The sequence below is a fragment of the Trematomus bernacchii genome, unplaced genomic scaffold (assembly GCF_902827165.1).
Source record: "Trematomus bernacchii unplaced genomic scaffold, fTreBer1.1, whole genome shotgun sequence".
In the NCBI taxonomy this organism is placed as follows: Eukaryota; Metazoa; Chordata; class Actinopteri; order Perciformes; family Nototheniidae; genus Trematomus; species Trematomus bernacchii.
The window spans coordinates 28140-50368 of record NW_022987805.1 but is presented as its reverse complement, the minus strand read 5'-3'; the positions used below and the strand labels follow the sequence as shown (position 1 = coordinate 50368).

General features: G+C 38.0%; 1 protein-coding gene across 1 annotated transcript; it reads left to right on the top strand.

The window, feature by feature from the left end:
- The first annotated feature begins 2253 nt into the window (after positions 1-2253).
- LOC117498713 lies at positions 2254-14318 on the top strand. Its single transcript, XM_034150854.1, has 2 exons — positions 2254-2272; positions 12160-14318. Exon 2 carries the CDS (start codon positions 12198-12200, stop codon positions 13317-13319), a length of 1122 nt encoding a protein of 373 aa, XP_034006745.1. The 5' UTR covers positions 2254-2272; positions 12160-12197; the 3' UTR covers positions 13320-14318.
- The last annotated feature ends 7911 nt before the right edge of the window (positions 14319-22229 follow it).

Here is a 22229-nt window from a genome sequence, read left to right as displayed (position 1 = left end):
CTCGCGGACGGATTAAAAAAAATTAAACCTAAATCGCTCGCGAATTATACTTTGGCGCCCGTTAATATACCTGGGCAGCCCGCCCAAGTAAAGTCTATGTGTGGGAAGCCCTGCTATCTTACCAGTTCTTATGCAACTCGCAAATATCTCTCTCTCTCTTCTCTCTTTTCTATCTCTCTCTTCTCTCTTTTCTCTCTCTCTCTCTCTCTCTGTCTCTGTCTCTCTCTCTTCTCTCATCTCTCTGAAAAAAATGCTTTTAAAATAAACAATTTAAAACAAAATGTGAGTGAAACTCAGGGCACACATGATAGGTTGGAAGCAGTACGGAAAAAAAAGGCTTTGAAAAACGAAGTTAAAATAATTCACTTCTTCAGGTCAAGACAAAAGCCCCAAGAGACATATTTTAAGTCCACTTGTTAAACACATTTTGGGTGAATATCGTGCATGTAGGTCAAACGTACAGTTACGGCTGCTTCTTAGAAGTTATGTAGGGGCCCCTCAAAAAAATGATCTTTCACAACACTCAAATGATCACAACAGTAGACGTATTGATCCCTGTTAATGTGTACGCCAAGCATTCTTAAGCCTTTAAATAAGTATTTCCTGTTAGTGGTGAACACAGCGTTCCACAAAAGCGCACAAGCTTCGCAATTTAAAAAATGTGAGTGAAACTCAGGGCTCACATGGCAGGTTGGCTGGAGTACAAGAAAAACAAAAGGCCTGGAAAACCGAAAGGGTAAGAGTTCACTTCTTCAGGTCACGCACACCCAAGGTTGTCACGCACACCCAAGGTTGTCACGCACACCCAAGGTTATTTCACATATGTTTAATCAATAATGTCTACCAGCAGATGAAGTTCTTTAAAATCACAACATATTCAGTTGAAAATTGTCCTTGTCTCAGAGTTTGCATAACAAATGTTACTCCTCACCTTAATATAGCACAAGATCATATTTTGAGCAGAAATGTTGTCTTATGTTGCAAGCTGGTAGACCACTTAAGATTGATTTCAAATCCTAAATATGGCAAAAAAAATACACAAAAGAAATACACTAAATGAAAAAGGGCCAACTTCTTGTTGGTTTTTAGACAAGAGCTCCAAGATCCCCTGTGCTCCATGTAACAGAAAGCTTTTGATATATTTTGATACATTTGGAACTTTTTATATTTACTATCGTCATATCTATCCAGTATTGTGACATTGCAGTGAGCTGTGTCAAACTTTATGACTCCGTCAGCCACCATTATCACGTGTTAAAACACTTACACTTTCTGCGGTCCAGTGAGCCCTCTTGCGGGCATTTCGGGTATTGTTTTTATACCAAGCAGCTGACTGTTTCAGCGTTTATGTGTACTTACTGTTATACTATGTGTACTTTTCCCTATCAGGAAATTGTATCCTATTGTTTACATTGCTGTTTGTAATTATTTAGGTATTTTTTTACTGACCAAAAAACAAGAGCTTGTCTTGTTTTTTGGTCAGTAAAAAAATACCTAAATAAAAACCCATTTGTTTCTTTTATGTTCATTGTCATTATTTGCTAGACTCCTTAAAAAAACAATTAATACATGCAACCTATTCACCAATTTTGTATCAACTGTTTTTACATCAGAGTGGTTTGAATTGAACTGAGCCGATTGCTTCATCTGGTTATCAATAACTTTACTTTTGCTGCCTTTTTTTTAAATAGAAAAAAAGTTGTGACATACAAAAGACATACAAAAGTGCATTTGCATAATATCTGACTTTTAAATGTGACATCTAGTCTTTGGATAAACTACTCCTGATTACACAGTTAAGATACACAGCAAACTGCATGCAAAAGCACATTAACAACAACATTAAATGCACGATTATTATTATTAGGGCACAATTATTGTTAGGGCCCGAATACGCGAGTGCTTGTACCCCAACCGTGTCTGAGCACTCTCGCATGGGGGCCTAATAATAATCCGTGCAAAAACGATAGGTTTCCTCGCACTTCATGCTAGGACACTGAAGATAATATTGAGAACGTTTTACTGGAACTGCTTTCTACAATAAAATGGTCTTTTTTTAAATCCTGTTACATTTTACCTTATCACAAACACATACAGATGTTGTAGACGTATTTGTTTATTCTGCAGGTCAAGTCATTTCTAGGAAATCATCCCGGTTCTCCTCAGTGCCGCCTCCTGCTAATGAATAAAGATCTAGGGGCGTTTCTCTCTCAGAGACAATAAAACCTGTGAAACTACAGCACTGCCTCAGAGGATCACACACATCTCTACAGTAAGTGCATTTCATGTTGTTGTTAATGTGCTTTTGCATGCAGTTTGCTGTGTATCTTAACGGTGTAATCAGGAGGAGTTTATCCAAAGACTAGATGTTACATTTAAAGGTTACATATTATGCAAATGCGCTTTTGTATGTCTTTTCAACATAACTTTTTGTTGAAAAGAACAAATATAATAAATTTGTTTAAATTAAGCAAAAGGTTTCAGCAAAACAGATTCTCTATCTTTTTCTCCTGATCCACCTATTTAAAAAAAAAAGACAGCAAAAGTAAAGTTATTCATAACCAGATGAAGCAATCGGCTCAGTTCAATTCAAACCACTCTGATGTAAAAACAGTTGATACAAAATTGGTGAATTGGTTGCATGTATGAATTTATTTGTTTAAGGAGTCCAGCAAATAATGACAATGAACATAAAAGAAACAAATGGGTTGTTAAAATGAACTTTTCATAAAAGATAGACAAGACAATAGTTTTAGATTGAGTTTAGACTGGCAGTAGTTTATCCAGAATGTTTTAGAAGATTTTCAATCAACAGGCAAACAGTCTTCAAACTGGAACACATTCAAACTATTCAAATTAGAATTCTAAGGTTTCAACCAAAAACAACATATTTTAAGTAACTTTTGCCTTCAGAGGAGCTTGTCTTTAGTACAAACTATACAATAACACCGATGTTTAACAGTTTGGAAAGCAGCAGTGTGAAATTGTATGAATAAAGACTGCTGGTGTACACAAGTCTGGCCTAAATCTTCAGTCAAAAAGACTGCAGCAATCAAGGGGGTGTCGTTAACCAACTTTATTTACTCCACAGGAATTTGGTCAGTACAGTATGTTCTTTTGTTGTGGTTATCTAGGAAAATATAGATTACAAAGTAGATCCAATTAGTTAAGCTGTTCTAAGAGACGATAATGCAATCCTAAATAATTAGGATACCATTTCCTGATAGGGACAGTAAGTACACATAAACGCTGAAACAGTCAGCTGCTTGGTATAAAAACAATACCCGAAATGCCCCCAAGAGGATTTACTGATTTACAGACGTAAATCGCTGATTTACAGACATCTCTTTCCCCATGTTAGTCAATGGGGAAAAGTATTTCTGGGCCGGGTGACGTCACAGACTTGTAGTAGGCCTACCGCCGTTTGGACAGTACAAATGTATGGCACAGAGTCTGGTGCACTTCCTGGGGGCTTGGTTTTAACACGTGGTAATGGCGGCTGACAGAGACATAAAGTTTTACACAACTCACCGCAATGTCACAATACTGGATAGATATCACGATCGTATTTACAAAAATATAATTACATTAAGAGTCACAACAGACAGAACGCGAAACTACTGATAATTAACAGGTAGTCACACTTACGGCAAAACACTATGACTATTTCTATTATATATTAACGAAATATGCAATGTATCGAGACAACCCTGTCTCCTAAAAATTACGTTCCCACAGAACTAAACTGCATTCTCAATTACGTTTAGCTAGAAACGTATTTTCTCCCACGTTACGTTTGTTTTGAACGTATCTCAAATACGTTTATTTTCTACATATCTTTGCCATTTATTGTCTTGCTTATAATAATGATAATAGTCATTTATATATATCATTTTAGAGCACACATTTGAAATCGACGATCGGGCTCGATTTCCTATGGTTAAATTAAAATCAGTAGGCGAGGCTGTAATTTCGCCAGCTGTTACTCTCATGAGCAAGGCAGAAAATAATAGTTTTAACATGCCAAAAAGCTGCTGTGTCGTTTATTGCACCTCAAACACCTCAAACTTCCTCTGAGTGAATGACAGCGTTGGTTTCCCCAAAAGTGGGCGGAGCTGTAAAGTGACGTAGATTTTATTATTCAAACCATTCTATTTATTCTAACGTAAATTACATGCCAGTGTTTTATCTTTTTATTTAGCGATTTGTTTCTGTTGTTTAACTGGGAATGTTTTCACATTGAACCGGAAGTACGTCACTTCACTTTGTCTTCTTCGTCCCTTTTACGTTCCAGACAATGCATGGCTCAGCGTAACAGACTGAACAGCGACCCCAGGTGTGTCTACATTGGAATTACATCTTCATTACTGAAGGAAAAATACTTTACCTAGTGTTTGTTAACTGGGTTTTTAATGCAGTTGGCTTTTGTTACAATATTGCTATGAGTTATATCTGAAGCAAATTATGTTTCTGAAGATGTGTAGTCAATTTCACCCTTCAATGTAGCATAAATGTGAACTCTCATTACAGGAACAATACCGGAAACAGACGTAGGAAAGATCCTGTACCTTGTGTGCACCGCCTAGTGGTTAAAGCACGTTATTTAATTATTTTTGTTGAATAATGTTATTTTTGTTGAATAATGTTATTTGATGAAAAAAATATTAAGAGTACATACTTTCATAGGGGGAAAGTAGAAGGTCAATGATAGAAATATAGAATATAAAAAATCAAGAAGATACTGTAAGTGATCTCTACAATAAAACAGTTTAGTGCCGGATGTACAAAGATTTTAATAGGAGGATGTGCAAAACAGACAAACTAATTAACCTTTATTAACACATTAAAGAATGCTTTAGGTTTTCTTTCAAATAAGAAAAAAGCTTTGGGGGTATCTATCTACAGATAAATATTAAGCCTGACAAAGTACTTAACGTCTAATATATTGCTTTCCTGCAATGTTAACTGTGTTGAAGCACTTATTTTAACTGATATTATACACATTAATTATACTCTTATGTATGTAGATAGTATAAGAAATGTGCAGAATTTGACAGTTTAATGGTGGAGGTATACACACATATTGATAGATGTCTTGTAATGCACTGTTGAGGAACCTGTGACCCAAGTTTTTCATTAATTGCATAACTTCAACATAGTTGTGTATATGATATTTCAATAAACCTTAGAACATCTTGAAAGGGATGTGCAAAATAGCTATTATATACAGTCTTTAATTAACTATTAGTAGAGAATAACGAGTAATGAATATACTTTATAGAGATCTGCAGATAAATGTTTAGTCTTCTCAAGCAGCAACTATCAAATATCTCGTCTGATTGTTGGCACTTGACAATCACCTTTCCCTGAATTTTACTCAGGTGTAACTAAAGTCTGCTTTAAGGGTTGTTTATATTTCACATCATTAATCAGAATCTGCAAAGTAACTCAAATAAATGTAGTGGAGTAAAAATACCAGGTTAACCTCTGAATTGTAGTGGAGTAGAATTACAAAGTAACAATGAGCTGGCATGTGGGTATATATTAATGCTTCCCATTATGGACACAAGCGATTTTCACCCATTTATTAATTACATGTTTTACATTTGTACACACCAATGTGTTTCCTATCCCCTAAACCTCCAGGGCTGTACACAGTTTAATACTGGCAACTTCTAATTGTGGGAAAAACGAAAACGTCTTTTAAAACTACAATTCCCAGTAGAGACGTGCCATAGAGAACATGTTGCAAAACACAATAGCCTGCATGTGTAGTTCTGGGGGGGGCGTTCGAGTCCAGTTTTGGAAAGTCTGCCGTGGTTTCGTTCCATTTCAAAGAGCTGTTTGGCGCTCGGTGTAACCTTGGCGCACTGCCACTCCAACATCCAATCCCAGAGCTTGAAGATTAATCACGGGGTTTGTCAACGGGACTGTAATCACTACGGATTATCAAAGACCCCCATCACCCCAGCCACAAACTGTTCTTTCTGTTGCCGTCTGGCAGACGTTACCGCAGCATCCTGGCAAGGACAAGAAGATTCGGAGACAGTTTCTTCCCGCGGGCAGTGAGACTGTTAAAAAAATGAACTGTTGAAACAACATCAAACATTCATCTGCTACTCAGTAGTATGTATCTAATACCTAATATATATATATCATTCCAATAACTTGTATATAGACTCGTACTGCACTATTCCACATCATAACTTTATTTCATTTTTATAACTATTATTATTTTTGTATTGCTCATGCTCTTATTGTTATTATGTTATGTTATTATGTTGCATTGTTGGAGAAGCCTGTGACATAAGATTTTCAACTGCATAATTACTCTGTAGCTATGTCAGTTTGACAATAAAGAACCTTGAACCTTGAACCTTGTAGTCCCAAACGATAGCTGGGGATTATGGGTAGTGTAGTGTCTTCGGCCATCCTAAACTCTGAATTTTTTTTCGGATATCATATCGCATTAACACCATATCCCGACGTGCATTGCGGCTAAAACATCCAATCAGCGAGCTGAGGATCTTTCCTACGTCACTTTACAGCCCCGCCCACTTTTGGGGAAACCAGCTGTCATTTGAACGGCGATCAAGCCTGAAGCCACAGAGCTCTAAACTGTCCTTTCTTCTTAGAGGAAGTACAGAAACACGTAACTCTGGATTTGTTTTAATGTTTGAGGTGCAATAAACGACAAAGCAGCTTTTTGGCATGTTAAAACTATTATTTTCTGCCTCGCAGCTGGCGAAATTACAGCCTCGTCTACTGATTTTAATTTAACCATAGGATATCGAGCCCGATCGTCGATTTCAAATGTGTGCTCTAAAATGATATTTATAAATGACTATTATCATTATTATAAGCAAGACAATAAATGGCAAAGATATGTAGAAAATAAACGTATTTAAGATACGTTCATAACAAACGTAACGTGGGAGAAAATATGTTTCTAGAAGATATGTAGAAAATAAACGTATTTAAGATACGTTCGTAACAAACGTAACGTGGGAGAAAATATGTTTCTAGAAGATATGTAGAAAATAAACGTATTTGAGATACGTTCATAACAAACGTAACGTGTGGGAGAAAATAAGTTTCTAGCTAAACGTAATTGAGAATGCAGTTTAGTTCTGTGGGAACGTAATTTGTAGGAGACAGGGTTGATCGAGAATACTCACATTAGTTTTGTTTGCTGATGACACAAATATATTTTGTTGTAGGGATAATTTATAGCTATTATTGGAAGAGATCACAGCAGAAATATGCAAACTAAAGTTATGGCTCAACATTAATAAATTATCATTGAATTTGGATAAAACAACAATAATATTATTTGAAAATAACAATATAAATACAAAAGCAACTGTTAAGATTAAGGATGCTCCGATCGCCAATTTTGGGACCGATCACCGATCGCCGGAATCAGTATCGGCCGATACCGATCACCGATCCGATCGAGTGGGTGGGGATCTTCCATTTAAAGTGATGATTAAAACTCAGTTAATGGGGCTCATTCCCTGACGCTTCCACAAACAACAACCAACATAATTATTACATTCAAATGAAATACATTATTCAAGTTTACATTAACTTTGGAGAATAACACGGGAGAAATGAGCGGAAGTGCTCTCTTTTCCTCTCTCCCTCTCTCTCTCTCTCCTGACAGCCTGTCAGTATCAGTCTCATGCAGCTCACTGATCCAGTAATGAGTGACCCGATAGTGAAGAATCAGACCTGGCACCAGAACAAATCTACAGAGAGGGCATATGATTTTCATGGGAGGGCACACAAAACCGTCATGTGCCGCGGCCAGTGGCCACGCCAGAGATTTTCTTTTGAGGGTGCTGTGGGGTAGCTTGACGTTTCATAGAGGTGCTCAAACATGTAAAGTCAAAGTCAAAGTCAGCTTTATTGTCAAGAATTCTACATGTTGTACATCCAGAAATATCGAAATATCGTTTCCCGCAGTCCTACAGTGTGACATATATACATCAAACAAAAAACAAAAAGGGCCTAGATAAACATGGTATACATTAAACAAAACAAAGAGCCTAGATAACTGGGGTATACAGTTTAAAATGTTAATAATATATTTAAGTGTTCAAATTACAGTTTCAGTGCAGTAGCAGCGGAGATGGGCAGAAAAGTGACTGGTGCTGGATGAGGGAGGTTGGTTGGTTGGGTGTGTGTGTGTGTGTGTGTGTGTGTGTGTGTGTGTGTGTGTGTGTGTGTGTGTGTGTGGTCCAGGACCATTTGGGGCAGGGGAGAAAGGTCGGAGGCAGGGTGGAGAGTTCAGGGCAAGGGCGCCGGAAGCGGGGGGGCCAGGGGGCCATTGGCCCCCCCACTTTTGAGCCCTGCCCTACATTTTTGCAGCGGTGGATGCCGTGGAACACTGTACAAATCCCGTTTCAATAATTCCCCTCTACTCTAAAGTCGCATCTAAAACGCGATCTGATCTAGCTGTGTATATTTTGTTATTTGTTATTGTTATATTCAATCTCATTAGCTACAGGCATTTTTTAAGCTTGTAAAGGGAAGATGACAGCTCTCACTCGCCACTCTGCTGTTCCACATGCCGCTTCCCCTCCCTCTGCTGAAATTATGAATGTAAGGCGTATAGTAATCATAGATAACACGGCAGGGTCCGTTAGTTTGTTTGTATCTGATTTCAAATAAACAAAGTCTTGGCTTTCAGAATACTAAACTTGTTTCGGCAAATTCAGATGATAAATACAACTTTGAAGCTTGTGACGGCATAATTACAAGCGGAGAACGGAGTAATGTAACGTCACAGCAAGCATAACAACAGCCGGTGTTTCTCGTGAGTGTTTTCCCCGGGAAACAAACACAATACACACACAAACGCAAAAATACACATACACACACACGTATACACACACACTCGCGGGCTTCCCCCAGACCAGTAATCCAAACGAAAATATCTTCCCTCCGTTACTACTTTGATCATTTGCTCCGCTTCCAGAGAAGAGGAAACTTTAAAGGCCTTTTTCTCAAAATGATGACTCGGTGACAGTCATTATATAATGTGACATATTTTGCTTAATATTTGGAGGAGACCGCTAGATCGTCTGGGCAAAGAGAAAGGTACTTCAACGCAGAATGGTACAAAAACAGAGAGTGGTTAATTATTTACAAAACCACTAAACGGGCCTTCTGTGAAATATGCAGATTTGCTGTCAAACGGCTTGTCACTTTCTCAAAATGTGGAGATGATAGCTTTGTTAATACCGGAGTTAATAACTGGAAAAAGTGCCCAAGCCTCCATGAACAGTTGTCTCTGACTGTACGATGGGTATCAGCTGATTATGTTGTCCATGAAGACTTCATAGCAATGTATGACTGTCCTAAGACTGACGCAGAATCAATAACCCACTGATAAACTGCGATGTTAACAACCTCATGATAATGTTTTTAACTTAGGATCATACCTATGTTTAGTCTAGAAAAAGGTAAATGTGTGCATTTTATTATAAAGTTGTGTATATTTACAGACTGTTGCAAAAACTAAGAAGCTTATAAACATCAGGTTTAAAACTAAAAGAGCTTTACAAAAAAGTAACACAATTAAAGATGTTTGGAGTTTTATTTGAGTTATTAATTTACATTTTTTGTTAAAGAGAAGCTGATTTGAAACCGTTGTTACATACAGTTACGGCATTTCCTGTTTCTGCCGGAGAGAGGGGAGGCCGTCCCAAAGCTTGCCGCTGTCTCCCTCCATCTGACAGGAGGGAGCCTCATGTGTCACTCCACGGAGTTCACTCCGTCACGGAGGGGGAGTGTGTAGGGCGTGGTTTGGGATTGGGCCATACACACGCACTTTTTTGGCCCCCCCACTTCTAAAATGAATCCGGCGCGCCTGGTTCAGGGGAGAGATGTCAGAGAGCGGGAGGGAGGGAGGGAGATCGATCGGAGCATCCCTAATTAAGATAGATGGGATAAATATTAAGAGAGAAATTAAATTAAATTCCTTGGGATAACAATAGATGAAAAACTAAACTGGAAACCACACATACAAAATATTCATTCCAAGGTTTCAAGAAGCATCGCATTATTGAACAAGACAAAATTCTCTCTTCATCCTTTACTGTTCGTTGGTTTTACCTTATTTAAGTTTATGTGCAGAGGTTTGGGGACAGTAATTACAAAACTACGACACACTCACTATTTATACTCCAAAAAAGGGCAATAAGAATCATAAAAAATGTTGGCGATAGGGAACATACAAAGCCACTATTCTCAGAGTTAAACTTATTCAAATGGTCAGATATAGTTGAATTTCAAATCGCCCAATTAATGTTTAAAGCAAAAATGTCACTAAAAGATAAGGGCATTATAACTTAAAGGTAGGGTAGGTAAGGTATTTATTGTCAAAGCACTTAATATATTCATTGCTATCGGGATGTTAAGAGCATTCCATGGAATATAAGAAAAAGTGTTTCTGAAGTAAATTACCTACCCCATCTTTAAGGGGATTATTCCAATTCACAAATGTTAGGATGCGCACAACAAAGCGAAGTTTTTGTGTTTCTGTTTGTGGGGTGAAGCTCTGGAACAGTTTGAATGAGGAGCTCAAGGGATGTCCGAACTTAAAACTGTTTAAAAAAAGGTATAAAGACACGATTTTAACAAGAGACAGGGATGACGTTGTTTAATCATAACTGGGTGTTTGCAATTTATTTATTTGGTTTGTTATTTGATCTTTTCTTGAATATAATTTACCTCTTTTATGTATTTGTTAGTTTATTTGTTAGTTTATTTATCTGCTTATTTGTTTGTTGTTTTATGTTTTTGTTTTGTTTGTTTGTTTTTTCAATAAAGAAATGGATTTCTTTAAGAAAACAAAAATGTAAATATATATATATAAATATATATGTTAATAATTTAGTTTTTGGGAGAAGGGGTGGGATTAAATAAGTGTACATTTCTTCCCACCCCTTTTCGGACATGTAACTAAGTAGATCATTTATTTATACATAACTTAGAATCAGTAATATTTTTGTGTATCAATTTTACACTACTTAATTTTGTATTGTGTAATAATTTTCATGTTAAATGTTTGTATTATTGTTTTACACTTTCGAAATAAATCTAATCAAATAAAATACAAAAATCACTATCTCATACAGTGGCGTCGCCAGAGTATTTTTGTTGGGTAATCTATGGTAGGGCTAACCCATACAGTGGTGGGGCTCAAATCAGTATTTGCAATGTAATTACATACACGCTATATCGCCCCCTTGACAGTGAAACGCCACGCGTGAGGTTTAGATTATTTCCCTGTCTCAATCAAAATGGAACTGTATGAAATAAAACGGCACATTTGTCTTGTAGTAAATAAAAAGGGATCACTGTGAACGTGACGTATGATAGTACACGTTGAAGATCCAATGGGGATACTGAATGGCGGTTCCGATTGATCTCAATCAGTAATGCATGACGCAGACCCAACGTTTTGTTGCTCTGATTTCCTGTCGGTCTATTCAAATTGCATTCGGAGGCATTTTGATCTGACCGCGGCCGCGCTGATATTATAACACCAGAGAATTTCCACACCTTTAGTGTATAAAACTCCCCCACTACTTGGACTATTCCTTCCACCCCTCTTCTAGCATAAGCCCGAATGGTCTCAACCATATTGCATCAGTAACGCGCACTTGTTGTTACAGCAGGATCAGTTTGTGTGTTGTGGACACGACCCGTATATTTTCGCAAGCCGTGTTGTCAACATTTAGCATTTTGCTTATTATTTAATTTAATTTGCTTACTTTAACATAATTGTTCATGATGGGGCTAAGGTGGGGCTAAGCCATTTCTTGGAATGGCTGTAGCCTACCCCAGTAATACCCTGGCGCCGCCACTGCTCCCATAGTACAGTAAACTATATTAACGAAAATTATCAACACTTACGGATTCATACACGCACAACCGCGGAACACACAACGACCCGTTCACTCGCCGAAAGTCTGTTTATGATCGGTAGCGCGCTGCGAGTGACGAATGACATCACAGTATGAGGGGTGCATTCGGTAACTGTCTCTGGACTGCCCGGGGGCGTCCCAAAGCAGGGAAGTTTGCACAAGCAGATTCACAGGAGAAAACCAAACAAACTATACTAAACATATTTTCTGTTTTCTCTAGACCAACAGGTGAAAGAGGAAGATCTCCACTGGGAGCAAATGATGGCGGGAGCTGAGAAGGCGATCATTTCAGGACTTCAGAAGAAGGAGACAGAATCTGCTGTCAGGGTCAGGTCTGATCGTGGTGCAGCTGGAAGAAGCAAAGAAAGCATCGCTGTTAATGTCAGCACAACAAAACCTGCACGTCTCACAGAATTCCTCAAAAGTAAAAGCAAACGGATCAATTCTGAATCTCCCTCAGTTTACAAACTGCCTCTGACAGAAGAAGATATCAAGGTCAAAGGATGCAGAGGGTACACCTTTGGCAAAGAAAGCATGAGGCAAAATTGCACTATCATGCTTCTGGGCGCAACCGGGGCTGGAAAGTCCACTCTGATCAATGGACTCATCAACTACATCGTTGGTGTAGAGTGGGAGGACGATTTCAGATTCAAATTAGTTGACGAGGATCAGTCGAGATCTCAAGCTGAGAGCCAGACCCCTGAAGTCACTGTGTACAAAATCAACCACCAAGAGGGCTTTAAAATCCCTTTCTCTCTGACCGTTGTTGATACTCCAGGCTTTGGAGATACAAGAGGAATAGGAAGAGACAAGGAGATCACAGAACAGATCAGGAGGCTTTTCACTTCTGTGAATGGAGTCAGTGAGATTGATGCTGTGTGTTTTGTCACCCAGGCCTCTCTTGCCCGACTAACAGCCACACAACGATATGTGTTTGACTCTGTGCTCTCCATCTTTGGCAAAGACGTGGCAGAGAATATTCAGATTCTGGTCACCTTTGCAGATGGCAAGCAGCCACCTGTTCTTGAGGCAATAAACAACTCTAGGGTTCCATGTCCAAAAAATGAGCTAGGGCTTCCAGTTCACTTCAGATTCAACAACTCAGCGTTGTTTGCAGATAACAGAAGCAGCAGTGATCGGGCCTGTGATGAGAATTCTGATGAGGATGATGAGGATGATGTTAAATTTGACGAAATGTTTTGGAACATGGGCATCAAAAGTATGGAGAAGTTCTTCACTGCTTTGATTAAACTGACAACCAAAAGATTGCTCATGACCCAAGAGGTTCTAAAAGACGTTGTGATTGAAGTGGATGTTATTAAGCCAGTCAAAAAGAAAGGAGAGAGAGCTTCGTGGTGCCTGAACTGTTCCATTATTTAACACTACCCGTGTTGTGTAGAAAAGGCTGAGGCCAAAGTGGGTTACCAGGCACGTGTTCGGTCTTTGGAGGAGATGAGGGTCAAAGCAACAATCATCTCAAAATTAGCCAAACAGCCAAATCTCTCACAAACAGAGGAGAAACGATCCCAAGAAGATCAGGGGAGGAAAGTAAAGAAAGGTCGCCTTAGAAGACTTCTAAATTGTTTTGGAATAGGGAAAACTGACTAGGTCTGCAGCCATCTTAGCATTACTGTGAGGTTGGCGTGGATGTAAAATGGGTTAAAAGTACAGTTGAGCCATGGTATGACCCATTAGTACATTACAATTGATGTGCACATTTGGTGTTTTTATGATGCTAACATTACCAATGGTAAAGTAAATGTTGCCCAGCTTGTGGCATCATTTAATTGTATTTAGTTTTTGCACCAATAACTGCATTATGGAAAACTGCTTCTTATCTGACACACACAGTCATTGATTGACCTCTGTCCGCTGGAGTATTGGTGCCTATAACGGTTACCACTCACTTTTGTTCTCTTATTTTTATTAATCAATTATTAATATATTTGTATAATACATTTTGATTATATGCCATACATTTAAGTTTCAAGACAAGGTTTTGGACTTTCACAGTTATGTAACTTGTCTTGAAGATGTTTGCGGTAACACAAATGCTGTCTTGATTCACATGATTAAATTGAAGGTTTTATTTGTCTTCAGTAGGTTAAAGCTTGTTCCTGTGATGCTCATCCTGATCAAAGGACAGCACAGACGTTGCAGCTTCATGTTTGCAGTTTGTGGATATTAAACTTGTTGATCTTAATGTGATGCATTTACTGTATGTGTCTTCTTTTTTTGCTTATTGTTGAACATATAATACAAAAAGCCAGTAAATAATTAAATTGAAATTTGACCAAAAGTCTAACAACAGTCAACAGTGCTTGATTATTAAATGTAATATGATTGAGGTGTGATAATAAAAGATGTTGTTGGATATGTCTTGTTCTCTTTCAGCTATATTTTTTATTATTTAGCTCCTCACAACCCTAAGTGGTTCCCAACGGGGGGTACAGGGACCCCAAGTGGTACTTAAGGGGATTGCAGGGGTTGCGTAGAAGGATTGCAATTTATTTCCACACAAAAAAACATTCTTAAATAAATGTTCATAATCCTGGTGTCCTGCCCCCAGAACTATCAAAGCTTACGAAAGACAAGTAAGCTCAAGTGTCAAATAAAAGATGTTGAAACTGCTAGAAGTGAGTCTTAATATTATTATTTTCACTCATAATGAATTTTAAATGTCAAGTTAAAATTATGTATTGCATTTGTATTAAAGGTCCCCTATTATACTGTCTTTCATCAATATATCCCAGGTCTCAGATATATACAGAACCTGTCTCTGATTGGCTGAAACACCAAACAGATCATTGCAGCATTACCCATAATCCCCTCTGTTTCAGCCCTGTTTCCAAAGAGCTGAATCTCTATCTGTTACTTTAGATGAAAATAAGGAGCCCCTCCCCACGACCCTCTGAGAGAGATTTGGTTACAAAGAACTCAATGGTGCTCTAGGAGGAGATTCAGGTGATAAGGTGTATATCTAACTAAGTAGATATACTCAAGTACTTGATTTGTAATGTAAAATCAGATGTGGGAGAAGTACTCAGATCCTGTACTTGAGTAAAAGTAGAAGTACTCAGATCTTGTACTTTAGTAAAAGTAGAAGTACTCAGGTCTTGTTCTTGAGTAAAAGTAGAAGTACTCAGATCTTGTACTTGAGTAAAAGTAGAAGTACCAGAGTGTAGGAATGCAACACAAGTACTGCATTCAAAATGTTACTCAAGTAAAAGTAGAAAAGTATTCTCATCAAAATATAGTGAAAGTAGCGACAGTAAAAGTAGTCGTTGTGCAGATTGGTCCATTTCAGAATAATATATATGATATGTTTTATAATGATTGATCATGAAAGTGTTCTCAAAGCTGGTAAAGGTGCAGCTAGTTTGAATGACTTTGTATACTGCAGGGTAGCTTGTGGATTTACTCCAGGTGGAACTAAAGTCTGATTTAAAGGTCCCATGTCATGCTTTTCCGGTTATTACCCGTCCCCTTGTGTGTTATGTAGCTTTTTATTCATGTAAACGGTCTGCAGAGTCACAAACCCTCAAAGTACACCCTGTAGCGAGTAAAACTCTAACACAGAAAAGACCTGTCTATGCTGCCCCTGAATGCCTCGTTGGAGATTTCTCTTTTTCTTCCTGGGTACAGTGACGTGACCATACCCAAATGGACCCAATAGGCGCTTTCACACCAAGTACTTTGCCTTACTTAGTTCATGAGAACTTAGTTCATCAGAAGAGCAGATCACGTTCACACCGGAATAAGTCCCTGAGGGAGGATTAGGCAAATGAAGCCGCTGACGTCACTTCTTCTTCTGCTTTGGGTTTCCTGGCAGGCCGCAAACAACTTCACGGCGTATACTGCCACCCGAAGTCCCCGGCCGGAAGTCCCCGGAGTTGGGGACTGGCTTCAGTAGAAGCTGCTGGGACTCCCTGTAGCTTCTGCGGGTGCTAGTGGAGTGCTAGTGGAGCGGGTGCTAGTGGAGCCTCGCAGATGGGGGTGCTGCAGCCCCCTCAGCACCCCCCCCTTCCCGTGTCCATTCGGGTTGTCTTGCTGTCTCACAGCAAGCAGGAAATGACACCAACCCAGCTCACACTGTCCGCTCCTCACAGCAGCGAGCCGCGCAACGTCCCGCCAACACGGCACCCAGACCCCACGCAGCATTCTCATCTGTTTGTCATTACTGGTGTCATTTTCTGGTTGCTAACAAACGCCATTGTAACACATAATCACTGATGTTCCGCTGTAACGGTGGTGGACTCATCAGAACAGAGTGGGCGAGCTGACCAATCAGAGCACAGTGGGCTCACAGGGAAGGGGGGGGGGGGCAGGAGCTCCAACAAGCCGTTTAGGACAGAGAGTGAATACACATACTATACAGAGATGCTGTATGAGAAACCAATGTGAGTTTGGAACATTGACAATGTACATCTATTCTAGTAGACCTCAACAATTGAATCATGATCAGTAGAAATGACCATGACATGGGACCTTTAAGACTTGATTATATTTCACATCATTCATCCAGATCTGTAAAGTAACTAAAGGTATTAAATACATGTAGTGGAGTAAAACCACATTTACCCCTGAACTGTAGTGGAGTACAAGTACAAAGTAAAGTAAAATGGAAATACATGTATCTCAAAATTGAACTTGAGTACAGTACTTGAGTAAATATACTTAGTTACTTTACACCACTGTCTGAAATATAATCAAAACTTAAATAAGACTTTAGTTACAGAGTGATTCTACAATTTAGGGTACATTCCATGTCCATTGATGTCCATTGATGATAATTATAATTATTCTAACTATTTTCTTCAAAAATATCATATTTTGCCTATTATTGGAAAGCATGTTATAATATCACACAAACATTATGTGCATCCTATGCTTTATTTAGCTTGAAATGTGTCATGATGTTCTTAAATTGTCAGTTTTTGCTATGTCCGTTTTTCAGTTGAGGGTGTCTTGGTTTCAAAATAATGAATAAAAACCATTAAAGTAAATAAAAAAAAGTATTCATTTATTTCAAAAGTCTAAATACTAAAGAATAATAACATCTTTTGAATTGATTTCCTCCTTTAAATAACTTAAATATCTTAATATATGAATGTCCGCAAAAGTTCTGTCAACTATATGTTACTAACAGAACTCCCCCCTTTAACTCAAACATGGTTTGTCCCAATACCATGTCACCAGCATCACATGATGCCATGTTCCTCTTTGGCAGACATTTTGAACACACTGTGGTGATTGACCTCTAATTTTTTACAATATTTTATGTATAATAGCACATTGTCAATGAGTATATTAATTAACCATCAACAATGTTACATACATTGTTATGGTTTACAATTGTTTAATGATTTTAATTCAATTATATGTTCAAATGTGATGTTAACCTGTTCAAGAAAATGACATGTGGTCATCCAGGCAAGGCCTACCATTGAAATGATGGGTCAAAATAGGGAAATTGTCAACTAGGTTACCCAGTACTGTAATAACTGTAGTAACTTAGTTGACAGGTAACCTAGTTGACAATTTGTATGACATGTAGACGTCATTACACATCATTATCAATGGAATTGTTCACTTCTGCCTTGAAATGAACATAGTGCTGATGGTTAATAATGTGTCCAGTCAACTATGTTATTTGCGTCAAATGTTTGACTTTCATTGTCAACTATGTTGCACCTCATTTTTTCAAATTTAAAATATCTAAAATAGTGCTTCTGATATCCTTTATAGTATAATGTATATCTACACAGGTTGGAGTTTTACAGGACATCTCTTAAAACTATCAAAATGACCTGTATGGTAGTTTTATAATACAAAATATCCCTAAACTTAATGACAGTGCTGAACATATCACATGAAAAAACAAAACTTTAATACAATTATTTTTTAAACTTTAAAAAATCTTTGGATATATGGTAGAATAGACTCAAGAGCCTTTCAAATTTGATTTTACTTGAAGTGCAGGACTTAATCAAATGATTGTAATGACATCAAGTTTGTCCGTAACATAGTTGACAAACTGAGTAGTGAAAACATCCTTTCCCTTAAAATAAAAAAAAAAAAAAAATGTTTAAGCTTTGCAACTAGTGGATATGTTACACTAAGGAATATACTAACTTGAACCACTGATTGTTCTATTGAGAAAGAACACTTTCTTTGTACTGTTTTGTTGATGTGAAATGCACCCCTACATTTTAGAATCAGTCACCTGGAGTAAATTCACACGCTTCATTCTTACTGATGTAAAAAACAAAAACATAAATAACTTGGCAGAATAAATAACAATACATTTATTTTAAATATTTAAATTGAAAGAATAAGGAACAGACAAATAATTTAGTCTTAAACATAGACTGTATATATAAATGGACGTAGGGTCCGTGACGTCACCCATAGGATTCTGCAGAGTTGCCGAGAAGCCCTTAGTAGGCGGAGTCGGCCACTAATTGCTCAACAGTGACGTCAGAGTTCCACTCCCGCCTGCTCCAAATAAGGGCAAAGAGGCGGAGCTGAGGCGGGACCTGCTGCCACCGGGCTGGAAGTTCCAGAGCCAGCTGAAGCTACCAAGCTAAGCTAACATGCTCACCATCTGCACACTGCCGTCACATTTTACGTTTCTTAGGTAAGCGGACATGAAACTATTCAGCAAAACTATAAATAATAATCTAAGTTATTGAGTTTTTAGCATAATACTTCAGAATCTTAAAATCCCTTAACGTTTGTATGCAATGTGCTAAATTCAACACGGGAATCAAGCAAATATTAATATGTTTGCATGACATTAGTTATTTATATTTTGCCATCACTTAATTATACGTTTTAATACATTTAAGTCAAGCTAAGGTACATGTGATGGTAGCTAGTTAGTGCTCTTACCTGTGAGGCCTCCTCCAAACAGCATAATAACCAGACTGTACCATTAAAACTACAAGTACCAGTTCTAGATCCTTGACTTTAGACAAACAATTCAAAAGACAAAATGTATTTAAAGACCAATCTTTATTTGAAGGTGCCTCTTAACCTGAGATATTAGTTATACAGTAATAGTATTGACAATCTAAAAAAACTGACCAACTCAACAGTCAACTTTATATTTCTTATTGTCTAAAGCATTTATTATTTTCATTTTTCCCCTCTCATATTCAGTGTGGAGTGTAGACGGATTGAGACAGCATGGTGTCCAGAGAGCTGCAGAGACTTCAGGGAGAAACCTCCGTGTGATGGACGTCCTGTCTGTTGGTTTGGCCGGAGAGGACTGAGGGTCTTTCCTCAGCGAGGAGGACCAGGCCACCTGATCAGGCCTAGTCTGTCACTTTATTTGACTAAATGTGTTTACTTATACATTTAATAGGTTTACACCTTCTGTCCATATGTGCTTTTTATTTAAAACATGTTTGATTAACTTTTGGTTCACATTTCAATAAATTGAATTTGTATTTGCACTCCTTTTGTCCATTATTCTTACTGAAAATGTTAGATTACACATTCACATCCGACTGAAGATTGGCCCCATTTATTTGCGTTGCAAACTCTGCGGTACAAGGTACAGGTGTTGTGAAGCTCATGAAGTGAGGCAAATAGAAATAATCAGCTGATGGAGTGTAGATGTGGAAATAGGTGCATTCAATCAGCTGACAGTGTTTTCACAATAAAAATAGTTTCTTAGTGAATGTCCTGTACTGGTCTTAACATCTCATAACATCAGCTTTTCATTTTCCTCTTGGATGTTCTTCTTGACCCTCGGAGAAAGAGGAGATGCTGAGTCGTGTCTTTCAGGCATGTCCTTTCTAACAAAAATTACAGGAAACATAAAGCATATTATTGCAGAAAAAGTGTGTTATTTATGAAAGAGGTGTGTTTGTGTTTAGGGGCTGTAGATATAATTATTTTGTAATTGTAATGTTTTTTTTTTATTTCAACAGTGAGCTACAAAGACAATCAGATTATGAATGAACAGTATGAAATTCATCAACATTGAAATGTATTTTATTATCAAAATAATATTTAACTGTTATTAAAACAAGCTTGCTCTGTTGTCTCACTGAAAGAATAACTTTTACCACGTTTTTACAGACAATATTGAGAGATAAATAGCAGTTGTCACTATGCGTTAAATATCTTTGCCTTCAATACATTAAATTAGAAAGCTGACAAGTCATATTGCTTGTTAACATCTAAATGTAACCCTTTGCATGGAAAAAACCCTCAACTTCACTGATGTGTAGGTGATCTAGTATTTAGTATTGTTTAATGGAATGTATAGCAGTGTATTAAAGTCAATACTTCATTTATTTAAACCAATATCTTTCTTGATTCTTTGTACAGTATGAAAAAAGAGTATTTGTACCTGTGCTGAAGTTCACTGCTGTGAGGAGTCCAGTTCTGTCTCTCACTCTCTGGTCCAGCCTGTCTGCATCACCTGGACACTTTAAACAAACAGATATATATGTAAAGAACCATGTGTACAAACAATATAACTTATTATCTTCTGTTGAACATGTTGGATTGTGTATTGATCGAGTCAGGGTCCTTTTTATTTTACTGTAACTTTGGAAGTTGTGTTACCAATGCTTACTATTTATTTGATACCAATTTGGTAATGCAATTAATAAAAACAACAAGGTTTGGGTTCGTTCTTCAGATGACTGTGACGTTAACGTGTAAGCTCAATAATGAACTCCAGCTCAACCAACCATATTGTAATATCTAAGTAATCATCTTGAAATATGACATTAATAATTGTAATATACACACATCTTATTGTGAGGTTGATTTCACATACACTACTTCAACGTTAGCTTGTCTACATACTTGAGCATAGCCAATTTAAATTAACCTTAGCGATGCATACAGTTCCTACCTACATAATAAAATATCTCTCTAAGTTACAAGGATGACCTTATTTTATCAACCTCAAACAGAAGCCTTTTGTTCTCCAGTATTATCCCACTTAACGCTTAACACTTGTCTATTTCGTTTTAACCTTTATATATACAGTCTATGGTTTTAAGTTAACTTGGAGGCTAAGATTAGCATCGTTAGCACCGATGTAGCTACCACTCGCTTACACGCTAACCCAAGCCTTAACATTCATTACGTAGCTGATTGAAATCATAAACATATAAATAAAGTACTCGAATTTCACTTACCGCAAAACAGCATTCATGCACCGTCTGTTTTAACCGCAGAGCGAGTCACAATAGTCCGATATATAAGCATGAAGAACAAACAAACGCGGCCGGGGTCAAGTTGTGTTCCCTGGATGAACTGAGCAGGCAGAGTCCCTGTAGCTTCACGGAGACGGAGCAGCTAGCAGAGAGACAAGAAGCTAACAGCAGCAGTCACTTGACAGAGCTGTCACTCAATGTGACCACGCCCTAATTTATGCTAAAACTTTAAGACCTAATATAAATAAAAGGGTCATGTTAGAAAACAATTCACTCACAGATTCATAATCATGAAGGTGGAATATAACTATATACATAATAATATTTATTGCATCCAGGGCTAGAAACGTTTTTTTTCTGCTGTGAAATTGGGCATTTTAACATGGGGGTCTATGGAAATTGCTCCTTTCTGCAGTCATCGCCGATCGGCCAATATATGAACTGCAGTTTGTGGCACTTCCGTATTGGCGTCCCGGCTCTTCCCCAGAGTTTGCCGCTTGGCACAACCACGGCGGAATATTACTGCCAAAAGTCACGTGAGTGAGTCACGTGACTTTTGGCAGTAATATTCCGCCGGTGAATTTCGTCATTTCCGGTTAGCATTAGCTTGTGGCGAAATGCTACGTTTTCAAACCGTGAATTGAAGGTGAAATAACGTGATGTTGTACACTAAACACCCTGAGTTTAACACTCATTTATTGACGCTGGAATGAGGTTTATTAGGGAATGTTTAGATGACCACAGACATCAGAGTGATGTAATTTAGCAGCAGAAACCGACAGGATTTGCATTGGACACGCCCCCGTCGACGCCGGCCAATAGGAGAAGACTACAGGTCTTACCCGGGAGACCCAAGAAGGATCTCTCTCTCGCTTTGCCCCGAGCTGACCCGGCGCGGACGCGGCCAAAACAGCTGGCAGGAGCAAACCACCAACGAGCACATTTCTTTTGTAAACCACCGCATCTTTTGTGTAATTAAATGCTGTTAACTTGTATAAGCTTGCCTTGACTCTTTTCAGTCTCTCCTGCTCTCGGGGTTCAAGAATATCCAACAGTCTGCACTTTAGAACACCATAGTGGGAACTGTCCTTTACAATGTTTGTGG

Bases quoted from the DNA above. Each gene is read 5' to 3' on its own strand.
- LOC117498713 (XM_034150854.1), top strand. From the start codon at position 12,198: ATGATGGCGGGAGCTGAGAAGGCGATCATTTCAGGACTTCAGAAGAAG.